Source organism: Pempheris klunzingeri, chromosome 4 (genome assembly GCF_042242105.1).
Source record: "Pempheris klunzingeri isolate RE-2024b chromosome 4, fPemKlu1.hap1, whole genome shotgun sequence".
NCBI lineage: Eukaryota > Metazoa > Chordata > Actinopteri > Acropomatiformes > Pempheridae > Pempheris > Pempheris klunzingeri.
The window spans coordinates 16,316,786-16,336,517 of record NC_092015.1 but is presented as its reverse complement, the minus strand read 5'-3'; the positions used below and the strand labels follow the sequence as shown (position 1 = coordinate 16,336,517).

At 42.4% G+C, this 19,732-nt stretch overlaps 2 protein-coding genes across 2 annotated transcripts; both read left to right on the top strand.

Annotated features, from left to right (window-relative positions):
• Positions 1-3,948: 3,948 nt before the first annotated feature.
• On the top strand, positions 3,949-11,153 carry ctsc (cathepsin C). Its single transcript, XM_070829707.1, has 8 exons — positions 3,949-4,258; positions 4,491-4,636; positions 5,374-5,528; positions 6,517-6,672; positions 7,125-7,243; positions 8,758-8,889; positions 9,198-9,430; positions 10,171-11,153. Exons 1-8 carry the CDS (start codon positions 4,099-4,101, stop codon positions 10,435-10,437), a joined length of 1,368 nt encoding a protein of 455 aa, XP_070685808.1. The 5' UTR covers positions 3,949-4,098; the 3' UTR covers positions 10,438-11,153.
• Positions 11,154-12,087: 934 nt separating this feature from the next.
• On the top strand, positions 12,088-19,286 carry rab38a (RAB38a, member RAS oncogene family). The gene is made up of 3 exons (XM_070829454.1): positions 12,088-12,429; positions 15,874-16,154; positions 19,003-19,286. The coding sequence occupies exons 1-3, from the start codon at positions 12,228-12,230 to the stop codon at positions 19,156-19,158; spliced, it is 639 nt and encodes a 212-aa protein (XP_070685555.1). The 5' UTR covers positions 12,088-12,227; the 3' UTR covers positions 19,159-19,286.
• Positions 19,287-19,732: the final 446 nt, after the last annotated feature.

Here is a 19,732-nt window from a genome sequence, read left to right as displayed (position 1 = left end):
GAATGGAGGCAATTTGGGCAGAAAAACATGCATATAATTTCTTTACAAACACATTCATCACCTCTGCTCAGTCACTGATGGATTTGTTCAAGCATCTGCATCAGTATTTACTTCTATCACCTCTTGTTGGATGGTCACGCGTTTATTTCTAGAGGAATTGATTTAATGCTCAAAGACAACCACAGTCGCCACTTAATCTCAGGCTTAACCAGCTGGATGGAGAGAAATATTTCTTGTTGTGGAAAGATGTTAAAATATTCTTGAAAAACAGCATAGATTTGAAGATATATAATTCAAATTCTACTTTGAATTCCTTTTCTTCCTGGTGGCTGCAGGACCTGTAAGCAGACGCTCAGTCAGCCTACTGTTTATCTGTCTCCAACCGGCATGCTGGGAAATATAGTTGCTTATTTATTGAAGCTACAGCAGAATTTCTTACCTTTGGACAGAGATAGGCTAGCTGTTTCCAGTCTTTATGCTATGCTAAGCTAAGCTAACTGACCGCTCATGGTAGCTTCATATTCACAGACACGAGAGTGATACTAACCTTCTTGGTGAGTCTCGTTAAGAAAAAGTTGAACTATTCCTTCGTGTGATACAACAATATACTGCAATCAGTGGTTTCAATGGTACCATCCATAAATACCTCAGCGAGGAAGGGAATAAAACCCTGCTTGTGTCTGATATTAAAAGGAACATGAAAAAATGAGTAGACATGCTTGTATTGACAGTTACACAGACAGTAATCCTCACACAGCATCCTACAACATATCCACTGTAGGTAATCTGCTTTGAGTGCTGTTGTTCCCATGTAAGTGGCATGTTGTGGGCTCAGTGTTGGGCCCTATATATAAAGTGTGTGTGGGCAAGGCATGACAGCATGTGGTTAGCAGTGAGCGTCAGGCTGTGCGTGGACATATACTGTATATTTGCAGCGTGTATATTCACGGTATGTAATGTGTGGGCATGGACATATGTAGGTGAATGAAGGTGAAAACATTTCATTCCCCCAGCACACGGCTCTGTTGTGTGTAGGTGTACGCTTATGGCTGAGGTAACTGACCATGAAGCCACTCCAGAGGACTTAATTTAAATGTGAAGGATGCAACGTTAACACCAAGAGGCTGGAGTGGCCAACCCCACTCTGTGATGGAGTGGCTCCACCCACACCTCCAACTTAATGAAATGCCGCTCCGGCATCCTTTTTCTGACTGATCAATGCGAGTAAAACGCACAGAAAAAGCAGGAAAAAGGCAGTGATGTTAGCACTGCTAAGAGACACAGTATGAACAGTAAAACCCTCAACTGTTTAAATCAACGCAGAGCTCCAATTAAGTGGAGCTAAAACATGATTAACACAGCCATAAGAATTTTAATCAGCATTAATTCGGTCATAATAAGTAGGATATTTCAGTTATATTTGCCCTTGAACAGCAAACATGTTTTCTAAGAGACATTAAGAGCACAATGGCTTTCAAACAGCATGTTAATGTATAAGTGAAAGACAAATACCGTTATTAATTAGCACGAATGTACTGTTAACGTCAAGAATGACCACGCTCAAATGGCTGCTGCAGTCTCAAGAGAAGGGAGTTTTTATGTGGAAGGGAGATGGGGACTGTGCAGGGAATACAAAGAAGGCAAATACAGATGGAGGGATATTACGCTCACGCGCATACTGTACCCCTGCATGCAGCCGGAGAGCTGGAAAGATTAATCGATGAAGTCATTTTTCAAGCAAAAACACTAAATGTTCTGTGGTTCAAGCATCTGAAACATGAAGATTTGCCGCTCTTGTGTCTGTTACATCATGATAAATATATCATCTTTAGGTTTAGCTCTGTAGGTGTCATGTTGGGCCCTGGGAGACCTTTTTAAAGATTTTTCTGACATTTTATAGACCAAATGGAAAGTCGATTAATCTGTAAAATAGGTGTTGCAAAATGTCCGTTAGTGTGCACATGAGGCAGATCCTGAGCTTGTGTCTGTCTGTGTGTGTGTGTGTGTGTGTGTGTGTGTGTGTGTGTGTGTGTGTGTGTGTGTGTGTGTGTGTGTGTGTGTGTGTGTGTGTGTGTGTGTGTGTGTGTGTGTGTGGGGAGACATGTGCGAGAAGCTAAAACAACACCAGCCGGAAGTGTGGAGTGCAACAGCAAGAGGACAAGAGACAAGAGAGAGGAGACGAACCGAAAAGGCATGACAGCAGAGGAGACGGTGTGATGGAGAGAGAGAGGAAATCAGGCGAGCTGGGAACAAATCTGCGGCTGCCAATATAGCAGAACTGAAAGTCACTTGAGTTTTAATTTCCTGCCAGTGGAAGCGAGAACAATATCAAGATTGAAACACGAGTTTCAATGAGTCACTCTTAGAGGGAGATCAGTGGGCTCAGGCTGTTAACATTCATAACATCATCCCTCCCTCTCTATCTTTCTGCTCCCTACTCCTCCAGTTCACATTATTGCGCACACACACACGTGCTTATATATATATATATATATATATATATATATATATATGTAGAGAGAGAGAGAGAGAGAATATATACACACAGTCGCATAAACGCACCAGCATACACATGTGCTCACCCTGATGCACACACACTTCCACACAAACACATTGTAATGGCACTAATGAGACTGCATGACTAATACCTCTTCAGTCCCTTCTTCAGATGAGTGCTTATTATGGTCTGTCAAGGAGATGAGTCAGTCTAAGTCATGGTTACTATGGTGATCAAAGCCTCCAGCACTTCCCTTAAGTGCCCGCTAGCTAAAATAAGCTCTTTTACCCCCCTAACTACAGACCTGTCAGCATACAAAGACACACACACACGTTCAAACAGGCCAGACGACTCTCTGACCTCCCTTAGGAGACAAGTGAGAAGAGAATTCCTCCACAGGGATTATTAAGAAAACCGAAACATTATAAACAAGATTATAAAGTGGCAAACAAAACCCAGACAGCAGAACAGGAGGTTAATAAGACCTTATTTTCTTATTTACATAACTAATGAAAAGCTCACGTTTTGGGTTCAGTGCCCTTAAAGACACCCCCAGACTCAATGTCACATCACCTCTGTGAGTCTCTCTGCTTGTTGTGCAGTTTGCTGCTGCACCAGTCCCTGACGTCATGTCGTTTGGTCTCTCTGGCTCATCACACTGGGCATCACAGTCTGATGAACCAGACTGGTCTTTCAGCTCTGGTACATGACTACATTTCTAATACAGATCTATGTGACCAAATGACTGTTTTGCAAACCACAGCTGAGAGTTTATATGGAGTCATAAAAAGCAATTGTTGATTATGAAGTGGTATCAATAAGTAATGATAACAGTGAAAATGTGGACTTCTTTACAGTACTATCTATCTATCTATCTATCTATCTATCTATCTATCTATCTATCTATCTATCTATCTATCTATCTATCTGTGCAACAAATATCCCTACAATATTCAATTTAATTCACTTTATTATTTGAAATTCATTTATTTTTCTAATTATCTTTATTCATTCTATTATTTGAGCTGATATACAACTAGATGTATCAATGAAATAATGAGGCGTTTCTTTTTCTCAGGTCACGTGTGCGCATGCGCCCACTAGGCGGGTCATGTGACAAGGAAACCGAAACCAAAGCGCGAAGGACAGACAAAGACCAGTGGAGGGAGAGATGGTTACCGCCCTGTGATTCCTTGTTTCCGGAATCTCTGCAGACAGAGAAGAAGTCGACGAGTGTAAAAGCCACGATAAGCTGCTTATAGCGTGCTGAGAGCTCGACCTGTATGTCATTACATTAATACAAATGAACTAGAAATAATCTACTGGTATTAGCACTAATGTGTAATGATATACCTGCGTTATCCCTCAAGCTAATTATGCGCATGCGTGTTATGTTGGGTCTCTATCTTGAGTGCAGAAGTTGAAACGTGGCTCTTTGTTAAAAGTTTTAGTTTACATAAATAGCGGGCAGAGGACAGGGGGTAACAGAGGGGTCCAAGTAGGTCAGAGGGGAAGCAGGAGGCAAACAACAAGCTTTTCTCACTACTGCTCGTACCTCAGGTGTGTGTGTGTGTAGGCAGGTAAGCTAGCTGTGTGCGAGGATGAGGCTGAGCGGTGTGCTGGTGTGTGTGTTCCTGCTCTGGGTTGAAGGGTCGTGGGGTGACACACCGGCCAACTGCACCTATGAGGACCTGCTGGGGACCTGGGTCTTCCAGGTGTCCAAAGGGGGACACGACAAGACCGTCAACTGCTCCGCTGAAGGTAGGAAGTGCTCTCACCGTGTCAGGTGTGGCATGTGTGGGCCTGTTTTCAGCTCAGACAGCAGGTGACTCCCAGGTGGTGCACTTCGTCTTTCCAGTCTGGTTTGAATTAATATAGATATAAAAGAAACCAGTTTTCGGCTTTTACTTTGTCTGACGCGGTGCTGGATCGGACAGGTGAGACCGTCTGTGTGATTAATGTCCTGAACACATGTTTTGGTGCTCCTCCTCAGCCACAGGTGAGGGCACGGTGACCGTGACACTGGAGAAACTGTCTACAGCTTCAGACAAGCTGGGAAACACCGGCTTCTTCACCCTCATCTACAACCAAGGCTTTGAGGTGGTCATTAATGGGTACAAGTGGTTCGCCTTCTTCAAGGTAAGTGATGCACTCACTTATTTAGGCAATAATTCCACTGCAAAATTGCAAAAGGCTGCTGTTTTCTGGCTGGTCAACTTTACACTGCAGTCCATTGAAAAGGCTTGCTGCCAAGCCAGTTAGTATCATATTGTTAAGTTACTTCCATGAATTAATCTGATCACAAGCTTTATATAGTCAAAGTTCAACTCTGTTATGTCTTTGATGCTTATTGGACAATTATGTGGAAAGGAATTTGTACTGTGGGTTGACAGTTGTTCAGGTTATGTTTTAAAAAATGTTCCACATTAAATGTTTAGTTCCACAATGACTCAATTTCCTTCCCCTTCATCTGATATGATGGTATCTGGAGAATATGCATGTTTTCAGTATGCTGAGCAGGCTGAATGGAAATATCCTCTATATTCAGGCTTTAATCTTATAGTCACGTACTACTTCTCATCGCTCACATGACACTGGGTTGAGGAAGTGTCATAAACCGTCTGTCTGCAAACCCACACAACGTTTTAGCCACGTCAAGTTCAACATCCCCATTTCCTGGACTCGATCAGGCTTAATGTGGTGATATGAGAAGAAAGGGGGAGATTTTAGTCGTCTTAGACTTCTAATTCCTTCTCAGACAGTGATTTTCTGATTACTTAATATGAAATTATGTGAGCTTCATTAACCTTTTTTGTTTTTAACCTCAGTGTTTTGAGTTGAAAAGCCCTCATCTGATTGTCTGACTGCACTTTCAGTACAGTGAGGACGGCCCTAAGGTCACCAGCTACTGTGACCAGACCCTGCCAGGGTGGGTCCACGATGTCCTGGGAAACAACTGGGCCTGTTTTGTGGGGAAGAGAGTGAAAACACTGCCACCCCGAACAGACTACAAGCCATTCTTCAGCAGCAGGTGCGTAAGTTATGTTAGTTTGGCACATCACCCAAAATGCCAAATGGAGAAATACAAGACCTCAATAGACTCCTGGGATAATCTGTTTGTAGACACAATCTGAGCACAGGCGGTGCTGGTTATCCTTACTGTCAGCGTCCTGTGCAGTATTGACATCTCTGCTTTAAACTAAACTCTCTGAGTATTAAGTTAGAGTTACTTGCCCTCAGAACCCATAAATCTGACCCATAAAGCAGGTTAATATAAGTGTCGAGTTAAAGGATCTTGGAACACATTTTTATGTTCATCATCCTCCTAGAAAAGAAACCTTCCCTGCACGATCTGTAAGCAGTAGGGGGATGCATGGTATGAGTAACATTTCTTGTTGTTGGTGTGTAGTTGTTGTTGTGAAAGTCACTAACTCAGAATAGGCTAAAGTTCACCACACCTCAGACTGTAGCATGACAGGAAGCTCACAATTGGAGCTGAAAGGTTTATATTTGGTGGTATGAAATGTGATGCTTTGCACCCGTGTTAATTAATTTGCTTTGTTTTGAAATAAGTGAATTTTAAAGTGGAACACTCTTGTTCAGGCTGGAGTTGTTTTGGGTTGGGAGCTGTGCTACGCTCCCTAGGAGCTTCCAGTTAAGTGTAATTTCTTAGTGGAATCGTCTGCAGCACTCGAGGGAACAATTTAGCCTGAGACTGCTTCTCATAGCTGTTTTTGATGTTGGTATGAATAACTGGTCTTTTGCGAGTCTTATTATCCAAGTTAAACTAACTAGCAGAAGTTGTAGTTTTTATTGTAGCGCTACTGTATAATTTTCAGTCAGCTCTGTGTATTTTTATACTTTATTTTTTTTCAGATCTGCACATTAACCAGCATTGGTAACTGTGATTGAGCTCAGCAACCGTCGCCTGCAATTTTGTTTGTTTTTTCACCCTCATCTGTCCCACAAACGGAAGGAAAAAAGAAACCATCTCACATGTGACATTATTCACTCTCCAGGCTGCTCCAGAAGCCATACAAACACAACCTGGACTTCATTGACTCCATCAACTCTGCTCAGAGATCCTGGAAGGCCGTGGCCTACCCAGAGCATGAGATGTACACACTGCAGGAGCTGTACTACCGAGCAGGGGGCCCGGCCTCCCGGATCCCCGTGTGAGTGTTTACTTGCCTGAAGCCCATCCAGTGTCATGGAGGGAAGCTTAAACTGAAACTGCGTTTATACTCTGTACCAATACTGCATCAACAGATGACTCTTAATGGCAAGACAGTTGTCTTCCCCAAAATTATTTCATTATCTTTAATATCAAAGTAAGATTCAACCCCTCATTACTTTTGTATGACAGGCTCCAAATTCAGTTGGCTATTTTCTGCACCAGTAATCAGTCTGCAAAAGAAACAAACACTCTACCAACAATAGAAGTGAGGCTAGCAAGTCGACATTTGTTTGAACTGTTAAAACCTTCAAATATTGCTGGGGCTATTGGATCTGCTTCAAGGTGAATCTAATTCCCATAGTTATTAGAATTTCTGCAAAACGGTTAGTGCAAAATGTCTGACATAAAAAGCCCATCAGATTCAAATGTGCCGTTTTATTTCTACTGTAGGCGTGTTCGCCCTATGCCTGTGAGAGCTGAAGTAGCCAAGATGGCGGGATCTCTCCCTGAGCGCTGGGACTGGAGGAACATTGATGCTGTTAACTTCGTCAGCCCTGTGCGAAATCAAGGTGACATTTAGTTGTTGTCCCGCAGAAACCATGAAACTCAGTATTTATTTATTTATTTTCACTGTCGAGTGCTCACATGCAAAGCTGGTTAATTCATAACGTCCCAAGAATCAACGAGACAGCGAGAGGAAGTGAGATGTATCTCACCTGAGCACACGTGGTACTAGAAATTAAAACTATTGAGAAGACTTGCAGGATCGGAGGCAGAGCGGGACCTTTCTCACACTTGAGCATCTGTCAGTAAGGGCAGGCAGCATGCTAGCTACTGTGTTTCCCTCTTGGCAGGCCCTCAGTCTGCTTTCTGCTCTCCTCCAGTGTTTCTGCACAGCCTAGTGTGTGAGTCGAGAGATTATGTGTGCTGAGTAGTTTGAGTGTCTGAGAGGGCCTCTGTAGGGCTGGGTTTAAGGAGCTGGAGAGGGCTGGAGTGTTTCAATAGAAGCCCTCTAAGCCACTGTGCAGTGCTGTGGAGCTTATTTTGCTTCAGTGCGACGAGTCAGGTAGCTTTTGTACGTTTTAATTCCAGTCCACAAAAATTGGTAGGCTTGAGAATAAATTGCTCTGGCTGGTCTTGCATAGGAGCCTGACTGTTTCTTAACGTCACATACAATCCAGCGTTGACTTCTAAGGGAGATGCAGGTGTAAGTGACGTTCGAGCAAATTGAAGTTTCATCATCACAAATCCTGTGTGAGAACTCCGACTTTTGTCCTCCCATTATCTGCTTCAGAAACGGAATACATTATAAAATATAAGGACAGCCAAAGTTACCCCCTAGCAACGGATAGATCTTTAATTTGAATGAATGGTTGTTGTTGTACCATATTAGTCTAAGAGACTTAAAGTCTTGGACTCAAATAAAAAAATCTTCTCAGTGTCACCCTGACTTGAATTATTGCTGCAATTAAACCACCCTGCAAATCCCCGTAGCCTCTGTTCCCTGACCTAATTTGTTTTTTTTTCTTTCTGCAGAGCATTTTATTAAGAACCTGGTGTCTCAAGCTATAGATGGAACCAGTGGCTTTAATCAGTGTATCTGTCTGTGCCTCACTCCATTAATACGCATTACAACAAAGGCGAATAAATGTAGTAGTGGCACAAACATTACAGAAACTTCATTACGGACTGAACAAAAGAGACTTACCACTTCATCAGGCTTTTATTTCAGCGCTGTCTCATCAGATGGTGTAGTGTGTGTACCTTTTTGAGGCCATCATTAGTGGTGCTGCTGCTGCTTTGCATTATATTGAAGAGCATTTCCAATATTTTGTCCACATTATTTACACACATTAGCACAAAAGTACCTCTTGATATCATGCGCTGTAGTACAGCACTACCACTAATTACAGAGTTGACTTGGACAACAAAAACTGAACATCACAAGCTTCCCAAAGTTACTGTTTAGTCCAGCTGTTGTAACGTGCAGCAGTGTGGTGTGTTTTTTTTTTTGTTTTTGTTTTTTTTGTTTTTTTTTTCTTCCCTTTAACTCTCGTGTAAATCTCCTCATGTTCTCTTTCAGCATCATGTGGTAGCTGCTACTCCTTTGCCTCCATGGGAATGCTGGAGGCTCGTATTCGAATCCTCACCAACAACAGTGAGACTCCCATCCTCAGCCCGCAACAAGTGGTCTCCTGTTCTGAGTATTCTCAAGGTAAATCTTCTTCTTCATATCATGCCACACAATGTGAATTGAAAGTGTAGTACTGATGTATGTAGTAAACTCTGGCCCGCCTTCCTCCCTAATCAGAACAAGTAGGGCTGAAGTGTTTTTTGGATGGTGTATCCTAGCTGCTCTGATTAGTGCAATTATTTTGAAGAGATTTTTTTTTTTTTTTTTTTGTCTTGGACCACATAGGAGATTTCTCCCTGTTAGAAAGTCTAGACAAACCTCACAGAATTTCTTGAAGATGAGAACTCTTAACTTTTGTACCAGTTTCACAACCACTGCTCCCCTTTCAGGCTGCGACGGCGGCTTCCCATACCTGATCGGGAAGTACACACAAGATTTCGGTGTTGTGGACGAGTCGTGCTTTCCGTACATTGCAAAGGACTCACCGTGTGGCGTTCCTCAAAACTGCGGCCGCCTGTACACGGCAGAGTACAACTATGTCGGTGGATTTTATGGCGGCTGCAATGAGATGGCCATGATGCTGGAACTGGTCAAGAATGGGCCCATGGCGGTGGCGTTTGAGGTACAACAGCTGCTCCTTGTTTCATTACTGCTAGTCCTGTTCATACCACATGTGTTCACTAAACAGTTGGGTTTTCGCTCGGTCACTGCAGCTCAAAATGCAACGGAGTTTAACCTGTTTTCTCAGAAATTGTCTTATTTTCCTGAACTCAGCTTCTGTCTCTTGCAGAAATCAACTTTAAGTAGAAGTCACTTTTTTCTAAGTTTTGAGTTAAATCTTCTGCACAAATTTTGATTTTGGGGAAGATTTCTTCTGCTCTTCAGCTATAGCCTTGTGATGATGATGATGCAGTTGGCTAGTGGTTTGTATAGCTCAGTACATTTCAACCACTTGTGGACTTAAAGGTCAATGTTTTATTTCATAAGTGTATACATTTTTCTGATCTTAGTGGAAATGGTCTTTGCATGAGGGAAGGTGGCCCACCTCGGTTGTAATACACTGGGGGGGGAAACCTGAATGACATCATAACGCTGCTTCTCTTCTGTATTGTAAAGCTTTTAAACTTCACACTTAGTTTTGCCCTCTAAATGAATCCACCATATGCTGTATAGTATTATGTCAGCCACTCAACATGAGCTTTTTTCTAATTCTCTTGACCTACAGGTTTAACTTGTAACTTATTTGTAAATTAAACTTTTTTTCTGTCTGTACTGTTTGGTCAACCTTCCTGCATCGTGGGTATAGTTTAAATTTTACATGAAGCAAAATATTGCTAATAAATCGTCTCTATTCTTTCACAGGTCTACCCTGACTTCATGGTCTATAAGGAGGGCATCTACCACCACACCGGCCTCGGAGACCCCTACAACCCCTTTGAGCTGACCAACCATGCCGTGCTGTTGGTGGGGTATGGCCGCTGCCACATGACTGGACAGAAGTACTGGATTGTCAAGAACAGCTGGGGCACCACCTGGGGAGAGGGCGGCTACTTCCGAATCCGCCGGGGAAGCGATGAGTGTGCCATCGAGAGCATTGCAGTCGCAGCCAACCCCATCCCCAAACTGTGAAGGCTTTAAACTCTTCCCCACGAAAAAGGAATGGCCTTCATGAGCCTCAATCATTCATGTTTGACATATTTCCCCTTTTGTAGCGTTGCTCCCCCCAATGCTTGTTTGTCTTCTTCCTCTATAATCCAACAAACAACTTTAAAGTCAACATTAAGTCTGACCATGGAAGCTCTGGCTCATTGAGTAACATGTAACCAAGGACGAGACCCAACATCCAACCACTGTGGATGTAGTAAAAGTAGGCAAATATCATCCTGCATTAGTTAATAAAAAGCACAAAAAGGGACACTATGGTTAATTTCTTCAAGTGTTCACACGTTTACAGCTTCCAATTTCTTTTTAATTTAATCAACGCTGTATGAAAGCCTGTCAAGCTGCAATTACCTGTTGGCTTCCACCGTCAATTTAATTTTTCTAATGACTTCTGACTTCAAGGATCACTGATTAGCTGCCTAAGTAATTATATCCATACAATCGAAATGTGCTGGTACACACTACCATATCGTGGTGGGTAATAAATACGAATTTAAGGATTTAAATGGAAGCGGTTGCGTTTGCTGGTCACATGCAGGACCTCGATTCTTTGTCTCAGGGAAACACAGTGAGAATGTCTTCTGTCCTCGCATCAAATTGAAACGATAACTGCCGCATTTCCCTGTGGAGCATTTTTTTGTGAAGGGATTTCTAAATGGAATAATAAAGGGATCTCTCTGATAGTAGTGCCTTTTTATTCTTCCACCCATTCAGTGTTTCCATTATGAGAGTTGCACTTTTTTTTTTTTTTCTTTGACAGGATAAAGTCTTTTCAAAACTACTGTACGTTTTGTTTCTGTGTAAGAAGACTAAACAAAATTTTAAATCCTTCTTGGGATCTCTGATTTTATTTTTTGTATCGAACTGTTTTTCTCTTTTGCAAAGTCTCTCAACATTATAAACTAAAATGTACAACAAACCACAAGAGGGTAATACAGTATAACTGTACTTGTGTAGCACCTTTCTAGTCTTTTCGACCACTCACTGCTGTTACACTTCATTCATTCCTCTTCTAGTTGTCAGAGTTCATTTGATCAAAGCGATGGAGTGCAGCTCTGACTTGCACTGGTAGAAGAACTGTTACTGAGTACAATTGTGAGCTACTTGTGCTTTAATATTTCCATGTAATGCTACTGTATCCTTTTATTCTACTACAGTTTAGGGGAAAATACTGTACTTGGTACATTTATCCTGTCAGCTCTAATTTTTTAGATTTTACCCACAAAGCATATCCTAATCTTATAAAATATGTTGAAATTAGCCAACGGTGTATAAAATAGCTCCACCTCGACCAGCTACAACATTAAAATGTTGCTTGTGTTTCAGGAGCAAAATCCAACAGTTTAATACATAATATAATGACGACATACTTTTTGATATTTTAAATACATTTTTCAAGTACATTTTGAATGCAGAACTTTTATTAGATTAGTTTTAACTATATGCTACTTTTTTTTTTTTTTTTTTAAGATATTTCTTCCACTACTGCTGCTGACCTGTTAATCCTCTCCGTCTTGGAGATTTGAAATACATCCTGACACACCCAGGCAGCAGCCCTGCGTCAGTCACAAGGTCCAGACGTCTCTGCTCCACTTCCCTCAGTGGGTCAGGGCGGACCTCACCTCCCCTTCTCCTGCTCCGCCAGCCAACTCCTTCCCTCCACTTCTCTGCGTGCTGTCCTGTGCGTCTCCCCCTTTCATCCCCGGTCCTCTCCGCTACGGTGGATTCATGCGCAGCTCTCGCCCTCCTCGGTCGCCATGCAGAACAACCACCAAAAGGAGCATCTCTATAAGATCCTGGTGATAGGGGACCTCGGGGTCGGTAAGACCAGCATCATCAAGCGGTATGTCCATCACAACTTCAGCCCCAACTACCGAGCCACCATCGGGGTGGACTTCGCGCTCAAAGTCCTCAACTGGGACCAGGAGACGGTGCGCCTGCAGCTGTGGGACATCGCAGGTACAGTCCAACTTTTACGCACAGCTCACACGTCAGAGCCGATATTTAGGAGGGCAAACAAGTACTGAATATCTGCTAAGAGATGTGAAATCTGCCTCAAAATACTGTTCTTGTGTCTTACTTTCCTTAAATTCAAACTTCTAATTAGTAGTAGCCCATAATGTAGGACTGGTCAAAAATAGGTGGATGTTAGTTTATTGATTGTTTGCTTGTTTTTTTAACTGACAATAGAGACTACTTTGGTTACTTTGGTACACAAATAAATGTGCCTAGTCTATTGATAACGATGTAATCAGCTGATGGCTGCCTTTGGAAATTAATTAATGCCAGTGGGAAGATATAATCATAGAGGAAATTATGTTTGTAATGATGTTTTCTTGTTTTTCAAACATTAGATGATTGTTTGATTCACGATCACACACTGAGGTGGCTTTTATTAAGACTAATTTCCCCATCTGAAGTGCATTATTTAACAGAGGTTGGCTATTCAAATGAAAACTATAGACTTTTGTCCTTCAGGAGTTATTTCAAGCCAGAGATGATCGAGGCCCATTCAAAGTATTGTGCATCTTAGATTTACAGATAGTTTGAGGTTGGTGATAAAAGAACAGTGTATGATCATGAGACTATTTCATCACAGATGTTATTTAACTGTTTTCATAGAAAATGATAATGAAAGGGTTTTTATCCAGGGTTAACGCTCCTCATGTGTGCCAGCTGACCTATTGGCATCACTCGCTTCAAACCACTTGGCAACGCATTTCTACAATTACATGTTTCTAATCAGGTTATATTCACAAGGAAGACACCCACAAATCCAGAGAGGTCATGAAACAGAGAAAGGTTTCCTCTACTGAGCCAAAAACACACATGAGCTATGAATATTATTATATATATTTATTATTTAGTTAGAGCTGCTTGATTCTGTTGAGCAGTATAGTGTTGTGTCTTAATGATTCAAATATATATATTAATCAATCAATCAATCAATCAATCAAAATACTTTATTAATCCCAGAGGGGAAATTCCGTTACAGTGGGGGGGAAAGTGGGGAGGCAAACAAGAGGAGAGAGAGGGGAGGAGAAAAAACATGCGACACCAGACTGTACTCATGTGGAGTGCATTATCATCTTGAGTGTCACGTGACTTCATGCAGGAGCATCATGGCACCACATGACACAACAGACAGCAACCATGGCAACAGTCAGCCACATTATGAACCGCTCTAAGAGCTGGATGGTTATTTATTTAGAGCAAAATAGGAGCACAGGTTCCAGCTTATCACAAAATACATGAATGTTTATTAAATGTTAAATCAAGGCTATGGTTCTTTTAAAGTTTCTGTCTCCTCATCACAAACACCAACTGTAGTTTTCCTGCTCTGAAACTAACCTACCAACAATTCATTCAATCACACATTCATCCATTCAAATATAGATACATTTATTCAATATACAGTGTAACATTAATTATATTGTCTTCTTAGTTAGTGATTAATGCTTTTCAGTGGCCTTTGGCGAACGCAGAGATTGGAAATAACAGTAAAGGCCTTTAACTGCGATGCTGTTGGGTAAGATAACAAATCTAAAGGCTATGGCAGTCTCATCTCACATGAGTGTCGGCTGAGGTTCAGAAGAATCCTCTGACCTGCTGCTCTCTCCCCTCCTGTGCGCCCTCTCCAGTAAGCGCAGGCAGTCATGTGTCTCAAACTCATGTGAGTGAGATTTGAGGCCCAAGTTCTTGTATACAGAAAGCTTTTATTGTGAACTAAGGATGAGTTTCTCCCTCATAGAAAACTGCCATAGGTCTGTACTGTACGTGCTCCCCAGCCTTGCCCTGAATCTAATGGAAGCCTCAATTGTTAATCTTAGTTGTGCATAGTTTAGGATGAGCGCTGTCCATTACAGCATCATACGGGTTCACCATTTAGTTTGGATCATACTTAAGATCATTTAGCTTCGGTTTTGCATTTGACTTTAGCCACCATGGCTGCGGGTTCGTTTGGGGACCGGCTGGTGGACTGAAGTTTTCTCAGGCCACAGATGCAGTAAATCACTTGCTGTTTCTTTGCATTTCCCAAGGCAAAAAATAACTCCAACCGCTCTATTTTTGGCTGCCTTCTTTCTACGGCCTGAACTGACAGGGTGACAAGGCTTGCTCCGCAAACATATAACTTGAAGATGTGATTGTGGCTGGTTTAGGGCTTATTGGAGGGGCTTCATATACTGTTCAGCCTGAAATCACCTAAAAAATGTTGAGCTGTAAACCAGATTTGATGCACCAAGAAACCACATGTTTTGAACCTCTACTCCACTTCATCACCACCAAATTATTGCCACATTTAATCCCTTTACATGAGGGCAATTCACAATTTTATTCACAATTTTCCATCAAAGTTGAACGGTTTTGGTTATTGTATATTAGAGATTTCTATATTTCTGTGTTTGTTTGTGTTTATTTTACAAGTTTGAGTATGAAAAGATGCCAATAAGGATTTAACAACATTTGAGTCAAGATGTGATTACAGTCATGGGGTAGTTTGCTTATGTAGCCAGACCACTGTCAGTCAAATGTGATCGAACTACACCCACAGTTAAACTAATAATCAATAATACCTAAGGATGCCCTTTTTCTCAACTTCAACTTACATCATTTCCTATGTAGTCGTGAATATTTGATGTTATATAGAAATAGTAATCGGTGTTGAACCCAATGTTTTAGTAAGGCTCTAAACAGTGTGTATAACGTCATTCCTGCTACATACTACTATTTTCCACTCAGTATATTTGGTAACACTGTGCTAAAACACTTTCTGCCCTTCTGATCCACCTGTGCAGGAGAGGCAGTGATAGGAAAATGTTCCTATGGGCCTCAGCACAGTAGCATGTAAATGGATATTAACTTCTCCCCTCTTCGCCACCATGCAAACTGCTTTTTGATAGACCAGTTAAGGTTTTTAGTTTTGTTCACGGTGAGAAAATGTCTCGCCCACAAGCTGATTGTGAGGCTCGTGTCAATGGCGCGCTAGTAAAAGTTATGGATGGGAAAATCAGTGTGGATAAAACATTCCAGCAGGGCTTATCGAATTAATGTTGCCCTCAGGAATTTTTACAGGCAAGTTCACAGGCACGCACACACACACACACACACACACACACACACACACACACCAAAGACACCTCTCTCTTTCTCCCATCCTGCCTCTGTCCATTCCTACATCTTATCTGTGAACAAACATGCATGTAATCGTGTGTGAGTTTGTTTCTGCGTGTGTGGCTGAGGCCTGTCAGGAATGCTTGCGTGATAGCATGAACAAGATTGTGAAAAAATGAGTAAATCTGAGGAATTTGTCTCTGTTCATCAACAAAGGTATATGTTTGTGCACCTTTATCAATGATTTTATTTGCTCAAATACATCTGCGTCCTTGTCTGTGTGTCTTCCAGGTCAGGAGAGGTTTGGCAACATGACCCGTGTGTACTATCGCGAGGCCATGGGCGCCTTTATTGTGTTTGATGTCACAAGGCCTGCTTCCTTTGAGGCCGTCACCAAATGGAAGGAGGACTTGGATTCCAAACTAACACTTGCCAATGGGAAACATGTAGCCACTGTGCTTTTGGCCAATAAATGTGACCAGGGTCGGGACGTACTGACCAATAACGGAATAAAGATGGAGCAGTTCTGCCAGGAGAACGGCTTTGTGGGATGGTACGAGACGTCGGCTAAGGTGAGAAAGCACACACACACACACACACACGAATACAAAGCAGTAACATAGCTAGCAGGGCCGTGCCGTGAATACAAAAAGTCGCCTTCAACAGGAGCTCTGAGGTCCAAGCCCCTGCCTCTGCGGGCGTGTCCTTCCTGTTCAGATGTCCTTGAGAAGCAGCTGACTCCAGACCAGCTCGACTGTGTCAGACCCAGCACCCGATTACCCTGCGGAGATGTCACCACAGGGGCACATTCAGGATGAGAAGAAATCCATTCAAAGTGCTGAGTTTAACAGACCCTCAGTCTACTTTGTATTTGCATACGTCTTAAGCCTCAGCAGCGAATGAGCTCTGCTGCTTTTTCACAGCACACATTCCTACTGTGATATTTCAGGTCAGCTGCTCTTGCATCAGGTGCTTTATCATCCACACAGGATGTCCAGGAATGTTGAGGGAGTCCACTGTTTTCTACTGACCGTCACAGATACTAGAGGAATAGTTTGACATTTGGGCAAATATGCCTTTTCACTTTCTTGCCCAGAGTTAGATGAAAAGGCTGATACCATGTTTATGTCTGTATGTTGAATAAGAAGCTGGAGCCATGAGACGGTTAGCTTAGCTTAGCATAAAGACAGGAAACGGGGAAACAGCTAGCCTGGCGTTATCCAAAGGTGAATACCAGCACGTCTATGATGACACGAATCGACCTTAAGCTGGTACGTGATGCAGATGCAGCCAGAGGAAGTGGATCAATGCATATAAAGTAACAGGAAACTTGTTTTTTGGAGATAACTTTAAACATTTCTCTTGAAATTTTGCCCTAAATCTTAAAGTTTGATCTAAAACGACACATAACGTCATGAACCATTTCAAAAACTAACGAACTAAAGCACAGTTTAATTCAAGACTCATTGACACAGACAGGAATGAAAGAATGTGGTGAGTAAATTCTGGCTGTGTGTGAGATGAGCTGAGGATTCACCCACCTACACACTAACACACTCAGACACCAGCACAAGCCCTGATTATAGCAGCTAATGTGGAGCAGGAATCTCACAGCTGCACGGCAAAGGGAGAAAATAGACACACGGGCGGCCACGAGCACACACTGTTTATAAAAAGTTTATTTTACTCACTCTTGTTTCTTTGCACTAAAGTCATTGGAGGCGCACAGCAGCAACAAACTAACAATAGAAAGTTTTCAGAGAGGACAGTGAAGTTGGCAAGTGGGTAGAAAAGGTGTTTTTTTTATTGTGTTTTAAACAGTGATTTGTTCACGCTAACAGTAAGTATGACAGATCATGACGTGGCACACAGAGGGCTTTGAGTGTGTGTGTGTGTGTGTGTGTGTGTGTGTGTGTGTGTGTGTGTGTGTGTGTGTGTGCGTGTGTGTATGAGAGAGATAAGTTAAAAGGAGCTGCAGACGGCACAATGTCGCGTCCTACCGAGCACACAGCACACCGGTAGATCTAATGAATATTCAGTATCTCCACTGCTTTAAATCAAGTGTGTGCCGAGGTGGCTCTCATCAATACTCACCGCTGGTCCTCTCCTCGTGTGAACTTCACTTTAACACCCAGGGTCATTTCTCTAGTTTACTCAGCTTTCAGCTCCGGTCCAAGTCACTCTAAATCCTTTGTATGGGTGCTGTCTAATCTCTTTTATCTTGATGGGTAGAATAGGTTTGTAAATCAGGCAAGACAAGTTTCCCAGGATTATCTCTTAGCTCTATAATGTTGGCCGTAACACTTTTATAAACGGGCACCCTGTTGGCCAGGTACCATACCGTACCATATGATCACAAGTGGTTCCAGATCTTTGTTGCATGTCCTCCCCCTCTCTGCACCGTGGCCAATCAAGGAAAACCTCCCTCAAAATAAGGCTTGATAATGGCTTAATAAAATAAGAAACATAATCAGAAAAATGTTTTGCAATGGTGCAAAATTACTCTGTAACGCTGACATAAGCTTAAGTAATTCAAATGTACAGCGTGAATAGACCGAGCAGCACCTGTCTTTATCCCCGTCTAACTTAGACAAAAATCATTCTGCTGTGAGGACTGTTTATTTAAAACATGACATTAACTGTGTTTTGTTGACACAGCTTTCATTCTCTCCTGTTAACATCAAATCAAAGCTACGCAGCTGTCAGAGAAAATGCACTCTTTTCCATTATAAAGGAATTATTTCTAATGGATTTTATTCATGAGATGCAGATGATTAAAAACAAAAAAAAAACAAATTTTGAGGGAAAAAACAAAACATTACATATAAATTGGGTCTGAATGTGTTGCAGCTCTGTTGTGTGGGAGCATCTGCAGAGACTTTTATTTGAGTGTGGCCTTTTTTGCTGCCGTGAGAGTGTAATTAACTTGTGACGTAACGTTCACTTTGTTGTCCGTAAGAGCATGTAGGGCACCAAGATATTAGTATTTTGATATTCTACATACTTTATCTAATTATTTTTTATTACTGGATACATGTCCTGCACTCCCACACTGTGGTTCAAAACCTCAATTCAGAGATCTCACACATTATTATCGTTACTTTTCCAGTATTGTGTATTTGGGTGTGAAGGAGGGATGAGGTTGTATTATGTAAAAGTCCCCTTTCAGTTTGTGTTCTCATCATGGCTGCTGGCCGCTGCCTCATCCATCTACTCAGTTTAGTAATGGTCCATTTGGTTCACTCACCTGCTCTTACAGGTTATTCCTGCTGCACTTGTTTTATCCCTCTCAAAAAAAAAAAAGGTGTTTAGCTGATGTTCACTGATTTATCCCTGTTTCTCTCTTTTCCTCACCGCCCTTTCACACCACTCCTGTCCCTCTTTCCGTTCGCTCCTTCACTTTCCCCCCCTCTTTCTCAGGAGAACATCAACATCGACGAAGCAGCTAACTGCTTGGTGAAACACATCATTGCCAGTGAGAATGACATGCTCCAATCAGAAGTCCCCGACACCATCACCCCCCAGTTAGAGAAGGACAAAGGCGGGACATGCTCCTCCTGCTTCAGGTCCCAGTAACAGCTCCTGACAGTTGGACGTCCTTTTGTATCTCGTTACACACAAAGTCGAAGAGGCAGAAGGGGAACTACTTTTGTCGACTGTTTTTTAGGAAGCGTGTATGGGTGCCAGCTCTTTTCCTGTCTGGTAGTTCGGCTGGTTGGGGGGGGGCGGTCGGGGCGGTCGGGGCGGTGGGGGTGGCGTAGGTAGGTGGCTGGATGACAGAGAGGCATCTGGCTCAAGAAGTGGATGGATTTAAACAGAGACAGGGAGAGATAGATGCAGCTGTGTGCGCTCGTCAAAGGCAAGGTCACCCTCTGGGCGACTTCAAGCCTTGACTCCGCCACTTCGGTTGCCATGGAGACACAGTTAATGAACACATGCACAGAAAGATTGCAGCAAATCAAAGTATATCTGTACTAAACGTCCATGGATGTAATCTCTATTTACAAACCTTCTCTCTCTCTGTCTCCCTCCCCCTCTTCTTCTCTTCCTCTGCCTTCTTTTCTCTCAGTCTCTTGTCCTTTTCTTTTTCTGCATTTGTCTCTGCTCGTTTCTTTCTCCTCACCCCTCCCTCACAGCATTTTACTTTTTC